General features: G+C 25.5%; 1 protein-coding gene across 3 annotated transcripts in view; it reads left to right on the top strand.

Moving 5' to 3' along the window:
* The window catches only part of LOC111623922 (presequence protease, mitochondrial-like), a 74,801-nt gene that overhangs the window by 22,011 nt on the left and 35,548 nt on the right, over positions 1–17,242 (top strand). For all 3 annotated transcript variants that reach the window (XM_023366655.1, XM_023366654.1, XM_023366653.1), the window contains one exon: positions 14,388–14,493. Coding sequence is in view for 2 of the 3 variants with exons in the window: in XM_023366654.1 (XP_023222422.1) it covers positions 14,388–14,493 (106 nt within the window). In the remaining variant the exon portion in view is untranslated. The remainder of the gene's footprint in view (positions 1–14,387; positions 14,494–17,242) is intronic.

Raw genomic sequence — 17,242 nt, 5'->3', positions numbered from 1 at the left:
GTGAGAAAGGTTTTGTGCTGTTAGTCCCAAACTGTTCATTAACCAATCACCCACTGTATTTTTAATCAGAAAAACTCATCATTATAATTTTGCTGATAGTTGTTTTTCAACTGAATGTACTATAAAAAAGATTTAAGTACTTTAGTTATTTATGATGTGGGATTTTTTGCAATTGGGTACTCACATTTTATGGGTATTGCATCTAGATAAGCATGTCATTTTATTTCACTTTGAATCCTTATGTTATTAAACTTATTAAAAAATGTAAAACTTAGTTAAAGGAGTCAAGAATTAAATATTTAATTTACTACATTTGTTTTGGCTAAAGTAATATGCAGTTTGGTCATCCTCAGCAGCAGCATTCTTTTTAAACATATAATTATTTTAGCTTCCTCTTATTTAATTTCAGCATCTTTAGACAATTTATATAGGATCTTTTATTCAATGCTAAGGTCCTTCTTAAAATTTGCAATATTGAGTGATCTCTAATCTTTGATGTTTTTAATAAATATAATTCAATTTAAGTTTTTAAATGAAAGTATTTAATTATTTATGAATACTTTAATTAAAGCTAAATATCTTTTATCTGTAATTAAGATATTCTAATAAAAGTATGCTGAAATATTTATGAAAGAACTCATGTAATTCGTGGATTCCTTTCTCCTGCTATCTGGAATATTAAATATCCTTTATGCTTAGAAAAGTAATTTTGCATAAATTATTATTTTAAATTTTTGGTTTAATTTCTACTTAATTCATTATTGACTACCATAATAATTTTATTATTTATTTACTTATTTAATTATATAACTATTTTAATAATTAATAATACTATGTTTCCAAACTATTACTCTTATCCTTAAATTACAAAACTTATCAACTCAATAAAATAGATTACGTGTTATGAATTATTTATTTATTTAGAAATCTAGAATATTATTTTAAAATAGTTTTGGGAGTACTTTTGCTCTAGTTGTCAGAATCTACAACTGAACAGGAATAATACATGATTACAGAAGAACAACTTGTTAGAGTGCATTTTGAGATAACAAGCTACTTTTCTGTTGTCATTTATTATTTCTATTTATAGTACTTGTTAAACACCCCCCTTGTAACAGGCTACTGCCTTTTATGTTAATAAATATTTGAATTGAATTATAGTACTTGTTGATTTTGATGATAAGAATGAAACTTTTACAAAAAATATTTAAAATATTTCTTGACTAAACATTCATTAATAAAAGCAATTATTATAATCAATTTTTAAAATATTAAAATATTTTATTTTTGTAGTTTAAAAGTGATTTGCCTTGTTTTGAGAAGAAGAAAACATTTTACTCTGTCTTCAATATTACAGTCAATTGAATATTGTAGTGTTCTAAAGCTGAGTCAGCATTAACTTAAACATTTAAGAATAAAATTTATTGTTTTTGGTTCATTGTTACAGATCTTTGAGATAAAGAAAAACAATTCAATCTTCTTATGTTTCTGGCTGATAGCTGTTTTCTTTATATTGATAGTTACATAGTTCCTAATTTCTTTATTAAAATCTTTAGAATAATGTTTAAACAATCAATCAATATGTATTGTTTAAATGTGATTAAATGAATTTTAATACAGTAGAGTCCCGAAAATTCGGCCTAATGTGGGCCAAAGGGTGGCCAAGTTTGTGAAATTGCAGGGCTATTGGGAATGGGGTTAAAAAAGAATAAGTACGAGTGTTTCCTCAGAAAATACTGTACTGTACAGTACTTGTATGTATTGTTTGCTTGAGAATACAACAGAGAATAAACTGCCCAAATACCCTTAGTAAAGGAAAAGTAAGTACAAAGGAAAAGGAAAAGTACAAAGGAAAAGTATGTACTTTATGAAGGCATAGAGACTTTACTATGAAAATGAAAATTAATGAATACACAGTGTCCAGTAATTTACCTGATAAGACAGACCTCAGAAAAATACTTTGAGACATAAAGCTGTCTATAATGAAAATTAACTAGGGGATTTTTTTGCCCTGCCAGGATGTGGCCGAGTTATCTGGACTGCCGGGTTATCGAGTGCCGAGTTTTCGGGACTTTACTGTATTAAATTGTTATATATATACAGTAGAGCATTGATTATCCGACTCAATTGGGGACTGGGGTTGGTTGGATAATTGAAAAGTCGGATAACCGAAAAGTATGAAAAAAATCCATTATCAGTGTAGTATATTATTATATCCAATGTAATTAGTATATTAGTATATCACTATTAACCTACTTCGCATTGAATTTTCCTCCATGTTAAGCCTATCAAATTTTTTTAAAAAATAATAATCGTCGCTATTGTATCGTTAAAAATTAGAAAATTAAACCTCGCTTAAATACTGGCTCCCTTTCGTGGTCGATCCAGTGTTGGCAGCTAAAACATGTAAAAATAATATTAAAGTAGCCAAGACATAGCCAAATATTGTAGTGCCACATCACTAGCAGACATTTGAATTTGCTGACTAGAATGTGGTCGGTTAACTGAGGTGACGGTTAATCGGGGGTCGGATAATCGATGCTCTACTGTATATTAATGGATAGCTAAATGAGGACAAAATTTGAGATAAGGAAGTTCCTAACACAGTAAAGAGTAATAGGTTTAATTGGAGGTATGGTATTTTATTAATACAATAGCAAATATAGTACATACCTGACACCTGTATTAGGTATAAATAAAACATTTTTGACATACCTTAACAGAAATAGTTTGTCAATAGTTTCTGATGCCTGACTTCTTCAACCAATAAAATGCAAACCAAAGCCATAGCCTCAGCCCACCAGTGGCCAAATGGATAAGACCACTGAACATTAGTAGTTGGTTGTGGGTTCATACCTTGACAATGGGCTGGCTATGTGAAGCTTTCTGGGTTTTCTTCACATTAGTAACACCTAAATAGGTGCCTGTTTCTTATAAAAAGTCTTCCTGTGAAGCATCTTCCCTCGGCAAATCATCCATGTATTTCATTGCCATAAATAAACCAAACTCATAGCCAATCAAAGAAAAGCAGCATTAATTACAGCTATATACTATATTGCAAGAGATGTTTCTCAACTACAATTTATACTATCAAAATGTAGTCACTGGGCATTGAAATTGTAATTGACATTTCAGTTCATAATTTGAGATATAGAGGTTTTGGGAGAAAATTATTTGAGATAAACGTGGAAAATATATTGAATTTAGGATGAAAATTTAGGGAAAAAAAATAAATTTTGAGATAAACATGTTTGTAATAGACAGGTTCAACTGTGTATACAGTATAGAGAGGAATCNGCGGGAAAAAAAATAAATTTTGAGATAAACATGTTTGTAATAGACAGGTTCAACTGTGTATATATATATATATATAACTATTAAATAAAATTATTTATTTTTATCAGTTATTTAATGTTATGAGAATTAATAAGTTCCAAAACATAACTTAAAATACACTTATAAAACATCACTTATTGTAATCAGAGTTTCAGTTATAGTTATCATTGTTTTTAGCTAAATAGGCAATTTTGAGCTCTCTTTTTATGCGTCAACATCTGTTGATGCATAAAAAGAGAGCTCAAAATTGATCATGATATTAAATTTGCAATTGTTATCAGTCTTAACCAGTGCTTAAGTATTAAATGTTAATTGTTTTAATCGTTATTGCTTTCAATACAACGGTTTAATTTGTTGGTGTTATCAACAGCTGGTTTGTAATTGTAATTCTGATTAAAAGTGTGTCCAAAAAATCTAGATAGTGAAATTTTATTTCTGATGAAACAACATATTTCAGTGGTGACACTTTCAGTGGCTTGACTCTTAACTAACTTTTGATAATACTAAAGGTTTGGTATCCAACAGCAATGGAAGGTTTATGTTTTTTATCCAAACATCAAACCCCACGTGAGTGCCTAAGAGACTAACATCTAATAAATTTATGCATGGTTTGACTAAGTATGAAATGTAAGCCTTCTGTTGCTATTAGATACCAAACTTTTGGTATTATCAAAAGTAGTTAAGTCTAAGGCCCAGTTCTGTTCAAGGCTGCTATCCAATCAGAAATCTTGACTGCCTGAGTTTAATTAAACTCTGTCATCAATATAATTTAACTTAAATGACTTTGTGACATTTTAAACTAGTTTATTTAAACTAATTATGTTTATACTGTAACTACTAAACTAGTTTAACAATTTAAACTTTGATGACGCCTTTGGTTGTAAATCCAAAAGTTGCCACCAGGAGGAACTCTGAACTTAATGGACCTGGCAATCCAACTTAAAACCTCACTTTTGGTTTGAACTTCATTCTGTGTACATGTGTCTTCGATTCTATGTTCAACTGTATCTCATGTAACCTAAGAAATTAAAGATTAAGTTATTTAAGATTAAGAAATTAAAGATTATTGAATGTTTGTCTGTAGCCTGGTATTGTATCATAAGGTAAATCATTGTCTCCTCAGTAAGGAACGTGGCAATTACCTACAAACTAGTGCTACATAAACTTACAAAAATTGTGTAATAAATTGTACTATGTGAACTAAAAGTAAAGTTCACATAGTAATGATTATAAGTTCCTAAAATGAAGTACTGTACTCTTAATTCCAAAGATCTCTCTTTTTAAGTTATTGTTAGAATCTGAAGACTTCAATTCCCCCTGTGGCCACACCTTAGCCGGAACCTTATAAACCTCACTTTTATAAGTTAGTCACATTTACATAATAGTGAACAATTAAACTTTGCAAACTTAGGCATTGGTTTAATTTATATAAAAATTGTATACTAAATTGTAGAACTAAAACTGATTTTAGTTCTATAATTTGTTGTATAGTTTATATAAAGCTTTGTCAAATGCCAAGTTTGTGTTTTCTGAATAGTATAAATGAATGAGATATCAACAATGTCTGAGACATACATTATTTTAACAGCTTAGTCTGTTAATTATAATTGTAAAGTTTAAATTTAAGAAAATTTGAATTATCAATAAACTGGATATAAGAAATCTTGAACTTGTTTAATTTTTATACTGTAAATGTAGTATATCTTTTAAAAATATATCTTAGTTAATTGACTTTTAGGTCATCCTGTATAATATTCATCAAAAAATATCCTTTTCTTCTTCTTCATTACTTGAAGAAGAAGGAAGAGATTATTTATGTCAAATAAATTTATAACTGAGATTAAAATTATCCTAATTAGGCAAATTAAACATTGAAAAAACTAGTTAATTCAGAAATTCTTTAAGTAACTAATCTCAATTCACATCAGTAATAAAATATTGGTAAAATAAAAATGATAGTGATAAATGATTATAGTTCTTAATTATACACTGTAAACAGATTAATTTAATCTAAATTGTAAGAGATTGATTACAGCATTTGAGAATTGTTAAATATCTTACCAAGTGTTATGTATTTTGTGCTAATTATTTAATTATTCAAATCTAAAAAAGTAATTAGAGTTTGAACAAGAAACTTTCGGAGTTTGATTAATATAACTCCACGTTAATATAAAAAATTTCACATTTATTTTTTATTTTAATGATACATTATCTTGTTTATTTTTAAAGGTTTGGTTAATGATTCAAATTAATTTTATAACTTTATTATAAAGCTACTCTAAAAAGCTTTCTGATGAATAGTTAGAAAATTTAAATTTTCTGGTTCCAATTATATTTTTTCAAAAAATTCTTTAAAAGAATTATATTTTTATTGATGCCATGTTAATAGATATTCATTTGATATGTTTAAAACTCATGCTCGCTTATAAAATTAGGCTTTTATACATTCATCAAGTAAGTAGTCTTTTAAAAAATTGAACTTGAAGATAAATATTGATGATACAAAACACAATTCACAGTTTATTTAAAAAGAAAAAAACAAGGTAAAAATAGTCTTAAAAAAAATGTTTTACATTTAGAGGCTGACGAGCAGCCTATAAACAAAGGTTGACTCTGCTGTGAAATTGTTAATTCCTCAAATGTGCATTTGAAAGGACTGGATTGGAATAAAGACACATTTGTATGTATTGTCTTAGAAGGATTTTTTGTATTGTAAAAATAGTCTCTTCTATTTAAATAAATTGTGTTTGGTATTGTTAGCATGTGCTTCTAAGTTCAGTTATAAAAAATTGTTTAAAGTTTGATCAAAACAAAAATTATTTTTTCTATTATGTTTAAAGTCAATAATAATTAAATATTATTAAAAAAATCATCATTATGTAGTAAAATTTTTTTGTAACAGACAACACTTCTTTGCCAAGCACTTATATTAAGTTTATTCTTAATATTTTCAGGATATATAAAAAGCATTAAGAATAAAACTTCCTTTACCAAATGCTTCTGTTTTCTATTATGGTATATTAATGATAATAATAAAATTTTTGTAAAATTAGGTTATCTTTTTTAATACAACAAATCCTTGGTTTAACAGACAAAAAAATTTGTCCTACAGGAAAATTTTGAAACCATTTTTATTTATGAATAGAATATGATAAAAGGTTGGATCGATGATCCAATGAGTATAAATTACTCAATGTACGATACATTATATAATAATAATATTTTATTCATACTTATACATTATAATAAGATTTTAACACACATTACACATTTTAAGTTTGTTATTGATATTTGTTTTTCAAACATTTGATTTAATTGGCTCTTGGCAACAGTATATATCCCTTCTCCCAACTACTCCATTGAATCAAGAATTTACTGTAATAACCAAATAACTGGCATGATTAAATTAAGATTGTTTATAACAAAATTTGTCTTTCATATGGACCTTTATATGTTAACAACTTAAAAACTAATTACTTATTACTTATTTTGTAAGAGATGGGAGAGCACATTAGATATTTTTTATCTTAATTTTTAAAAATAAATTATTATCTTATTATTTTACATGTGATATAAAACATATTATGTACGTACGTTATGAACAAATTAATCACTTTTAAGTGTGACAGAGTAAAGACAAAATGGCATTGAACAAAACTTTTAATGGCTACAAAAAATATTTCATTACACTTAATCTCCATTAAAATATTTATTACTGTATTATTTTGCATTGTCAGTTTCATTGTGTAATTTGAATAATATGTCATTAACAAACAAATTGGATCATTTATCTCTTAACTATTTCAGTTTATTGCTGTTACTTTGGATTTTTCATTAGCAGTTTATGTTCCAGTTAAAAGAAAATTTTTTAGTAATTTTAAATTATTTGTTATTTTTATCAAAAATATCAAATATTTAAGTTTTAAATGATCACCTTTATAATTAATTTTTTAAAAATATTTTTCAAAATATATTCTTGTGTTATTGGAAGTCTTTTAAGTTTAAATTAAACTTTAAATCTCTTTCCATTTGTCAGACAAATTTTAAAAACTAAATTTATCTAAATTAAACTAACCAAATTTTAAATTTAAACAACAAAAACTTTTATTGAATTTAGATTATTAAAATTTATTTAATTAAAAATAATTTTTATATGTTACATTTATTCTCTATATTAAAATCTGTATTTACTTAACATAATTCCATTATTTCCAAAACTTCAATGAAAATAATACAGTAGAGTCCCAAAAACTCGACACTCAATAACCTGGCAGTCCGGATAACTTGGCCACACCCTGGCAGGGCAAAAAAATCCCCTAGTTAATTTTCATTATAGACAGCTTTATGTCTCAAAGTATTTTTCTGAGGTCTGTTTTATCAGGTAAATTACTGGACACTGTATTCATTAATTTTCATTTTCATTAGTAAAGTCTATATGCCTTCATAAAGTACATACTTTTCCTTTGTTTAAGGGTATTTAGGCAGTTTATTCTCTGTTGTATTCTCAAGCAAACAATACATACAAGTACTGTACAGTACAGTATTTTCTGAGGAAACACTCGTACTTATTCTTTTTTAACCCCATTCCCAATAGCCCTGCAATTTCACAAACTTGGCCACCCTTTGGCCCACATTAGGCCGAGTTTTTGGGACTCTACTGTACTAATAATGTCACACCAATACCTTTAAATGCACTAGAATTTTAATTATAATCTGATATTTTCAGTTGTTTTAATAACCATTTTCAAGGAAGAAAAAAAACATTCTAAATAGAACAAATGCTGTGAATTTTATTTGAAAATAACACATCAGAACATAATTTCACAAATTTAAATGGTGTGCTGAATATCTGTTTGTCTGGTATACATACAATATATTTATATTCATCTTATTTAGGATGATTTTTTTCTTCCTTGAGGTGATTATTAAAAACAACTGAAAATGTTAATTATAATTAAAATTCTACTGAATTTAAAGGTATTAGTGTAACATTATTAGTTTTCATCATAATACATCATTCACAAATTTAGGCCGTTTCTGTCTCAGCTGGACAAGGTCTAGGAGTCGTTTTTGTGGACGTCCAGGTTGTCTTCATCCTCGTGGTTGATACTGTAAACTGCATGTGGTATCCTACCTGGCAACATTCGAGATATACGTTGAAGCCATTTTTCTCTATATATGGAGAGTTTTTCAATTAATTAATGCCCGCATGTGGAGTTCCTCAAACTATTCTCATTCAACAATGATCCAGGAGTGTATATCCAGCAGTTCGATGCATAAACCTCATTTCGGCTGCCTATAATCTTTTGATATCTTTCTTCTTTAGGACCTAGATTTCACTTCCATACAGGAGAGTTGGAAGAGCCAGAGTTTTATATAATTTTAGTCTGGAATGTTTATGTACAAGGTGTGGTTTTAAAATGTTATTTATTATTCCTAATATTTGTAAAAATTTTGTGAGCTTATTATTTATGTCATTCTCAGCTTCATAAGAAATATTGCATCATAGATAAAGAAAATTATTAACTTGCTCTAAAATTGTATTATCAGTTATGATTTTGCTGCATATTGGCTCTGTGCCTCTAAATGACATTACTTTGGTTTTAGCAGTTGAAATTTTCATGCCATATTCTTTTGAAATGGTATTTAAGGTTAATAAACCTTTTTGTAAATTATTTTCAGAGTTAGCAATTACTACCTGATCATCGGTGAATAACACGGTATTGAATTTTATGTTGTTTGGAAGTTGAATTTCTAATGTATATTCTTCCTTCATTATTAGTTTTACTTAACATAATTCTCAAAGTTTAATTTTATCACTGTAATTTTTATTTTAAATTAAATAAAGTTTGATTATTTTATTATTTATTGAATAGGTGCTTGTTGAATTCAATAACTTTAATTTTTTGTTTTTAGAGCAATAAATATACAACTAGTCAAACAATATATAAATATTAAATTTAGTTAATGTCTTTTATTTTTATCTTTCACATTTGTAAGTGTGTTTGATCAATAATTAATTTATCACTAATGAGACTAAAATTTCAAAGTTTCTTTATTAAAAATAGGATCTGACAGAGGTAGGATGGGTTTTGGGACAATCATAAATGTGAGGTTTCATTCCTTTCTGAAAGTTATATAAGGAATATATAAATAAAAACAATTTTTCTTCATTTAATAAAATAATAATTTATTTATATCATTTTCATATTATATTTCTTTTTACATAAATTTTGGAGTCCTTGTTCCTTCCCCCTGTCTCTTTTTCTCTGGATTTTTTTTAACAATCTAATATATCCAATTTTATTTTCTTTAAAATTGAAATTTAATTTAATTTATTCATGTTTCAATGAGAATAAAAATATTTCAAAACTGTTAATGAAGTAGATAAGAGAAACCTTCTAAGATTTCCAAATATTTCAGCAATTTATAAGTTAAAATAGTTATTCAATTAAGTACATTAATAGTTTATGAGTCAAATTTGTTGAGTGTCAAAATTAATTTTTTATATTTGGATAAGTTTCTTTATAAAGATATTACACTGAATGCTTGGAATGAGATTTAAACTCCCAAAACTTTTTCATTTGATAACAATTATAGGCTAATTAAAATTATTTCATATGCCATTCTTTTCCTACAATTTTTTTCATTAACTTAATATTTATTTATTAACTACTTAAATTCTCAAAACTTATATTTATAAATTAAGTAAATTTAACTAAAGTATTTACCATAATCAAAAATGTTTCTGTAACTAAATAAATTATTATATTTTACTCTTTAGATAGATAGTTATTTACCACTTATGTCACTATAACAAAAATATAACCACTTATATTTTTGTTATAGTGACATAATGTAACAATGTAATTTTTTTTTATATAATCAGTATTACCGGATATTGGCTAAAAAATGGAAATTTTAATGATATTTTATGTAACTTTCTTAGAGAGATAACACTTTTATATATCAAAAGCAATTAGTTTTTCTATTTTAAATGCAAAAATTTAAATGGATAAATATAATTTAAACAAGACAATGATAGTGGTCTAGGATAATATTGATTTCAGTTGCAATGTTTTGCTAAAATGTTCGATTACATTGATTTTTGTAAATCTGCTTGAAGATTGTATTAAATATTCTAATAAATTATGATAATACTAATTCCTATCAGTAACTATTTTTGCAAAATTCTACATATAATATCTTAATAATAATTACCCTGGTATCATCATATATTATTTGTTTGTTGTTTTCTTTTAATAAATGTGATAAGATTTAGTAAATAAATTCAGAGAATTTAGTTACTTTACTAAACTTTAATATTTTCAAAATGCTTGTTATTCCATCTTTAAAGCATTTATTGTAATAAATGTATTTTAAAAATGTTAGTTTTGTAACATACCAAAACTTCTGCACTGATTGATTTTTTAAAAATATTTTAAGTTCGATCAATGTTAAATGTGCTAGAGAACAAATAGAGTTGTTGGAAAATATAAGAAAATGCAATTAATTATTTTAAAAACTTGAAACATAGATTATTCCAAAAATTATTTTTTGGAGAAGATACTGTTATACAGTAATGATTGAGATAATCATGAAATAGTGATATGTGGATATCCTGTGAGTTCTGTTTTGTGAGTGATGTAATGGGAATATTTGCATTAATATCTTTAAAAAATGTGTGTGTGACAGAATGAATGTATTGTTTGAAATGAATGTTTATTGATTTATTTTAAGAAGGATATTTGTTCCAAAGAACATTCAGTTATTTTTCTTTTGTTGGGCTGCATTTTGAAAAAATTGTAGACCTATAAATTTCCACTATCCTTCCATAATCTTGAGATCAGAGTTAGATAGATGAAAGCCAAGGCCAAATATGGAAAGTTTAGGAACAGGAGGACCTGATTAACTATATACAAACTTTTGATGCAGACAGGAAGTCACATTATTTCAATTAAAAAATTTTCTCCTGAAAGGAGTTAGATGACCAGCATGACTCTATTGCTAACAGGAAAAGTATGATGTACAGAGGAATGATATTACTAATTTGAGGTGGAGAGCATATATTTTAAATTTAATAAATTTAAAAAATATGATTTAAAAATTGTACACAATAAATAATTGCTCGCTTCTTTTTATTATATTATTTTTCTTGCATACTTTTTTCATAATTTGTATAATTGTTTTCCAGTTATTTAATAATTTTTTCTTAATTTTTAAGATTACAAATTTATTTTTGTTTTTTCTAGAATTTTTATAGAGTTTACAGTACTTTAATTTTTTATTTAATATTATTATTACAGTTTGACAATTTGATAATTATTTTTTGTTTTTATTAAATTTTTTAATTTTACAAATTAAGAAAACTAATATAATTATTTTTAATAATTTATTGTAATCACATTAATTGTATGTAATACTTTCAAATGTACTAACAAACAGAAAGATACCATCTTGAAAATATCTTTATCTGATTAAGCTAATGAATTTTGAGGCTGTGGAGAGAAATTTAATAGTTTTACATTTTTTATCATTTGTTTTTAACTAAGATAAGCAATAACTGGATTAATTCAAGTTAAGAAACTAAACTATTAATGTCCTAGGTGTAATTTGTACAAACAAACAAATGCTTTCAGATAATTTAATTACCTATCATCAGGTTCAAACACAGAAAGATACTGCTTTGAATTCTGTAGTTTTTTTTTATATTTAGAACCTGATGATGGCTAAATTAAGTTAGCAAAAGTATTTGTTCATGCAGAAATTATATGCAGGACATTCAAGGTTTAGTTTTTTAAATATTTTATTTTATTTCATTATAGAAAAAAGTAACTGAAGAGTTAATGAATAAATTTATTATAAATTAATTTCATAGAGCTGAAAATTAACTATATATTACTTGTGAGCAATGATTAAAATGACAAATTATATGAAAATATGAGTTTTATTAAAATGAAAAATTGTTTTTCATGAATTTTTAATGAAAATATTTTTCATTAAAATAGAGTTTGCATATATGATTAGGTGTGTTAAAATTTACTTATTAAAATTTAATTTTTAAAAATTTAACTTAAAATTATTTTTTTGTTATTAATGGAAACTTCTTTAATTTATAGTTACGTAGATTTTTAAAAAATGTAATAAAAGCATTTAATAAAAGCATTAAACTACATAAATATAATTTTACATTTTTAAATTTAAAGAGTGTAATGCTGTATTTTTAAATCATTTTTAAGAAACCAGAATCAAATAAATTAGTGTAAAAATATCAATATATATAAATTTACATAAAATATAAGATTTAACCTTTACTAGTGAGTATGTAATCAATAACTGCCTTCAGTTTGATTCATTTTACCTTCAAAATAAAGACTTAGAGCTAATGATAATCAATCTAAAGATGACCAAATATAGAAAAACGAAAATACCTTTATTTTTGATTCGTTAATAAATGTGAAAATTTTTCCAATTTATTATTGTCTTTAACCCATTAAGGTCAATATATTTTGTAAGTTTGAAGTACAATTGGTCTATAAAAATTAAAGAGAAAAAATTGTCCTTTTAGAATTTATTATATTATTTTGTAAAAAATGAAAAAGAAAAATTGCTGTTTTTTAGATTTTACGTTTTTGTCAATACATTTTTGTTTTTTCATGTTAGTATTTCATTCCTAATCAATATTTTGTTCAAAGTTCAAAATGCATTAAGTTTGGAGATTTGAAGGTTAAATTCTTCATTTATTATCTTATGTTACCTTTATATTTAATTCATCATTGAGTTTTAACTGTGTCAAAAGTTTCCTTCTTGTTTAATAAATCAATACGCTTTCTATTTTATTTATAAAATATTGTCTCTGTATAGATCAATATGTTTGACGTTAAATATTTTATTTTGAATATCTTCTTGCATTGGCAATCATATTTTATCATGTGAAATAAATATTATTTTAAAAGTTACTTTGTTGATTTTTAAAACTAAAAAATAAATTTTTGAAATTTCAGTTTCCCATAAATTTTAGTGAATTTTTGAGAACATAATTTATTTTATTTTAAAAATATCTGCAAAATACTTTTAAAGTTTTAAGACTTATTTTTTTAATAGTTTTATTAACTTACTATATAGCATATGAAAAATTTTAAGTCTTCTAATTAATATCAATTTATGAATACAAAGTCAGTTAACCAATATATATTTTATAATTATTTCAAGAACAATTAAAACACAGTGTCTGAACATATGCTTGGTTACTTTGTTGAAAATCACAAATACAGTAATGAAATACAGTAAATACAGTAATAATATGTTCCAAATTAAGCCATACACCATAATTCAAAACTCTTGCTAAGTCTGGTTATGCTGTGATCCTGAATTTGTTTCTAACCAATTCTGGACTCTTTTCATTTCTAGAGTTCTAAATAGTTTAGTCAGCATACTCTTTACATGTTAAGATCTGATCTGATAGTGATATCTTTCCAATTGCATCATTACTGTTGACAATACTCATTTGTAAGATAAATGTGCTGTATGGTTGTGATTGAATATTAAAAGATGATGATTATATTTTCCACAATTACTATTTATAAGGACTTGCAAACTTTATCAATAAAAAAGATTCAGTAATAAGTTTAATGCTAATTGTTGTTAGTTAATCTTCATTCTTAATTATATGCACTCATATTAAATTTCTACATCATGGGAATGTATAGGGTGCAATTTTCAAATTGCAGACTTATACATTCCCACTGTTATCTGTTCAACTGTCTGCCCTTTGTTAATCTTGAGAACAGAGTTAGATGAAAATTGAGACTAGGTATGGAAAGTTTAAGGGCCAGAGTTTCCAATTAACTACATATGAACTTCTAGTCTGGACCAAAAATCACATAATTTTTAAATTAAATGATGATTAAAGATTGCAGTCCAGCATTGTCATGATGTCACAATAAATTATTGCTTGTTGACAATTAAATTTTTCTGTTTAAGTATATTTTTATTTAATTTTGATTTATTTTTAAATATTTTCTTTAACAAAATTTACATATTGTTTTCAGAAGGACCTTATACAATGTGAATAGATATTCATCAACATTAGAAGCTTTGAAACAAGTAACAAGTTTACAAGAAGGTCAAAAACTGTATGGTTTCTCAGTACAAAAGGTATTGAATTTATTTAGAAAAATATTTAAATTAGTGGACCCTTTTCTGTTCCAACAAAAATAAACACCTATTAACATAACATTCTTAAAAAGTGTCATATCATAACATATAATCTATTAACATAACATTCTTAAAAAGTTACTTTAAATTTTACATAAGCAGTCATTTAAAATTAACAAAAAGCTGTAGATTTATTTTTTACCTATAGATTTTCTGTTTTCTGCATTGTTTTTTTTTTTTTTGCATTTTTCAGTCAAGTTTAAATTCTATGTTTACTATTTTTGTTGAAGGAAATGTGACTTGAATAGCAGCTTTATTTAATAAAAAAACTGAATATATTTGTACCTTACTCAATTTTTTAAATAAAAGTTTACTTATCAATTACTGCACCTTTGATCTTTAGTGCATGGAAAGTTAGCTTTTCATTTTTTTGGTCAAAGAAACTGTACAATTCAACTAACTTGTTTGTCATTAGTTTTCTAAGAATTTTTGTTGTGGCATTATATGTGTCTTTCCTCCTAATGAAGAAAGATATAGTGTCTGTAGCAATATACAAAATATTAACATTAAAGTATAAACTTTCCTATTAGCAAATGTAAATAAAGAAATTGAATTTGAAAATGATCAAACAAATTTAACAAAATTGTTATTTATAATGATATAAAAGAAATTGTTTTAACTTACTTGCTTTCAATAGAATAGAATGCATTATAAATTCAGGCAAGATTTAATCTGCAGTAAAAAATACAATTAATATGAAATAAAATATGTACTATACAAATGTTGGTATAAATATAATCATTATGACTAGTTTTGGTTTTGACTGGTAGCTAGACACCATCTTGTCAGGACTAGTAACCTTTCATTGTACTTTATTTGCAGTGATAATTAACCAATTGTTGCACTACTAGTGAGTCTAACATTTCTTTAATACCTATTGGGAAGTAGTTAAGCCAAGTATCCATGTTCCTTGTAATAAATGTTAAGATACTTGGCTTAACTATTTCCCAATAAATGGTGAAAGTTGAAAGGTGTCCATTAAGTCTGGGAATAACCTTTATTGTTACACAATCTAAGAGTTAACAGAAATCTTGGAATTAAAAGATTTATGGTACACAATACCTTATGGATTGCAAATTTAGTATCAGGTTACTTGATATTTAAAAAAGTTTTAGAAGGATCAGTTCTTTTTAATTAATGGCATTACAATCTAAAGCATTGGCTTATTAACAAAGGATACAAAATGATAGTTCTAAGAACTATCATTTTGTATCCTTTGATAGTTCTAAGAACAAAATTTGTGAAACATTACTTGTAAAAGTATTGAAAACCTTACCAGATGTGCAATGTAAATGAATTGTTTTCCTGCAGAATAGATTATACCAATTTTAACAAAAACATGAAAATGACCAGTAGTTAAAACTTGGAAAATGAGCATATGTACAGATTGCACTTTCACCTTCTGATAACAGAGTGTTGTTTGACACTATGTAAATCTTGACAGTGTCATACATTGTTAACATGGAAACTAATTTTTGCTTTGTGCACAGGGTATTTTCAAAAAATTTATGAGAAAAATATAACTTGACATTCCATAAAATTCATCATGCCATTCAAAAACAAACAAAAAAGTACATATAACCTAATTTTTATCTCTATAACTTAACACTAGGATCAATTGTTTTTCACTGGTGACACTCAATAATAGCAATAATTCCACATGTTAACAAAGAATATAACTCTTTTTCAAAGGTGCCACTGCAAATGCTACGATGCAAATGTCAGTAACTCAAAAATAGCCACTGAATAGCCAATATATTTTAAATTAAAATTTAACTACAAATAGAAATAGTTACTATGATACATAGTTTTTTTTTTTCACTTTGGTTTTACAACATGTTGTGTTTTTTAATTAATTGGTATTGTTGTAATGGGGGTGGCAAATATTGTCTGTGAGACATTGCCAAATTTAATGTAATAAATAAATAAAATAGTTAATATATATATGAATTTGCACATGTAATACCTTTACAAAAATTCTGCTTTAAGACTAGCATTATTGCTAGTTTGTAAAATTTCTCATTTTTTGATAACTTGTCGCCTTCTCAGTCCACATTAAGTTGAATTTACAAGACTACTGTATTGTCATTAAAATACCTCTTCTTGATCATTTAAAATTACAATAAAAAGATTACACACATTTATTGAAACTTAATTTTAAAGTTCTTTCTTAATAAATTTTCTGAGATATCAGTAGAATTATTTAAATGAATATTACAGTCTTCAAACTTCTACTTCAATTTCTACTTCTACTTCAATGCTAGATTGCCAGTGTTTGATTCTGTCTGCCATATTGCTTTTTCTGTAGTTTATTCTTCTTGAAAATATAATAACAGTGCATTGACCTTTCATTGTAAGGTTATTCCATCATCAAAAGCTTTTAGGGTGTAAGAATGAATTAAGAAGAACATTTCATTTCCACTTTTATTAAAAATTGGGGTAGCCCAATTAATGTTAACTCTCTTAAAATTAAAATTAAAAAATTTTTTAAAAAGCAGACAAATATATAAAAATAAATCAAACTTAAATTTATTTTAATTTATCTTTTGTGTAAAATAATGCTAAAACAATTTCTATAGTCATGTCACAAAAGAAAAGAAAGTTATAATTAACTTAAAAAATTGTAATTAAGGATTCAAAAATACAGGCAAAATTAAATAAATAATAAATAAATAAAAATTATTAAAAA

The sequence above is a fragment of the Centruroides sculpturatus genome, unplaced genomic scaffold, assembly GCF_000671375.1.
Source record: "Centruroides sculpturatus isolate CEXI.00-Female unplaced genomic scaffold, Cexi_2.0 scaffold344, whole genome shotgun sequence".
In the NCBI taxonomy this organism is placed as follows: domain Eukaryota; kingdom Metazoa; phylum Arthropoda; class Arachnida; order Scorpiones; family Buthidae; genus Centruroides; species Centruroides sculpturatus.
Note: the sequence above shows the minus strand (reverse complement) of the source record. Positions and strands in the feature narration are given on the sequence as shown.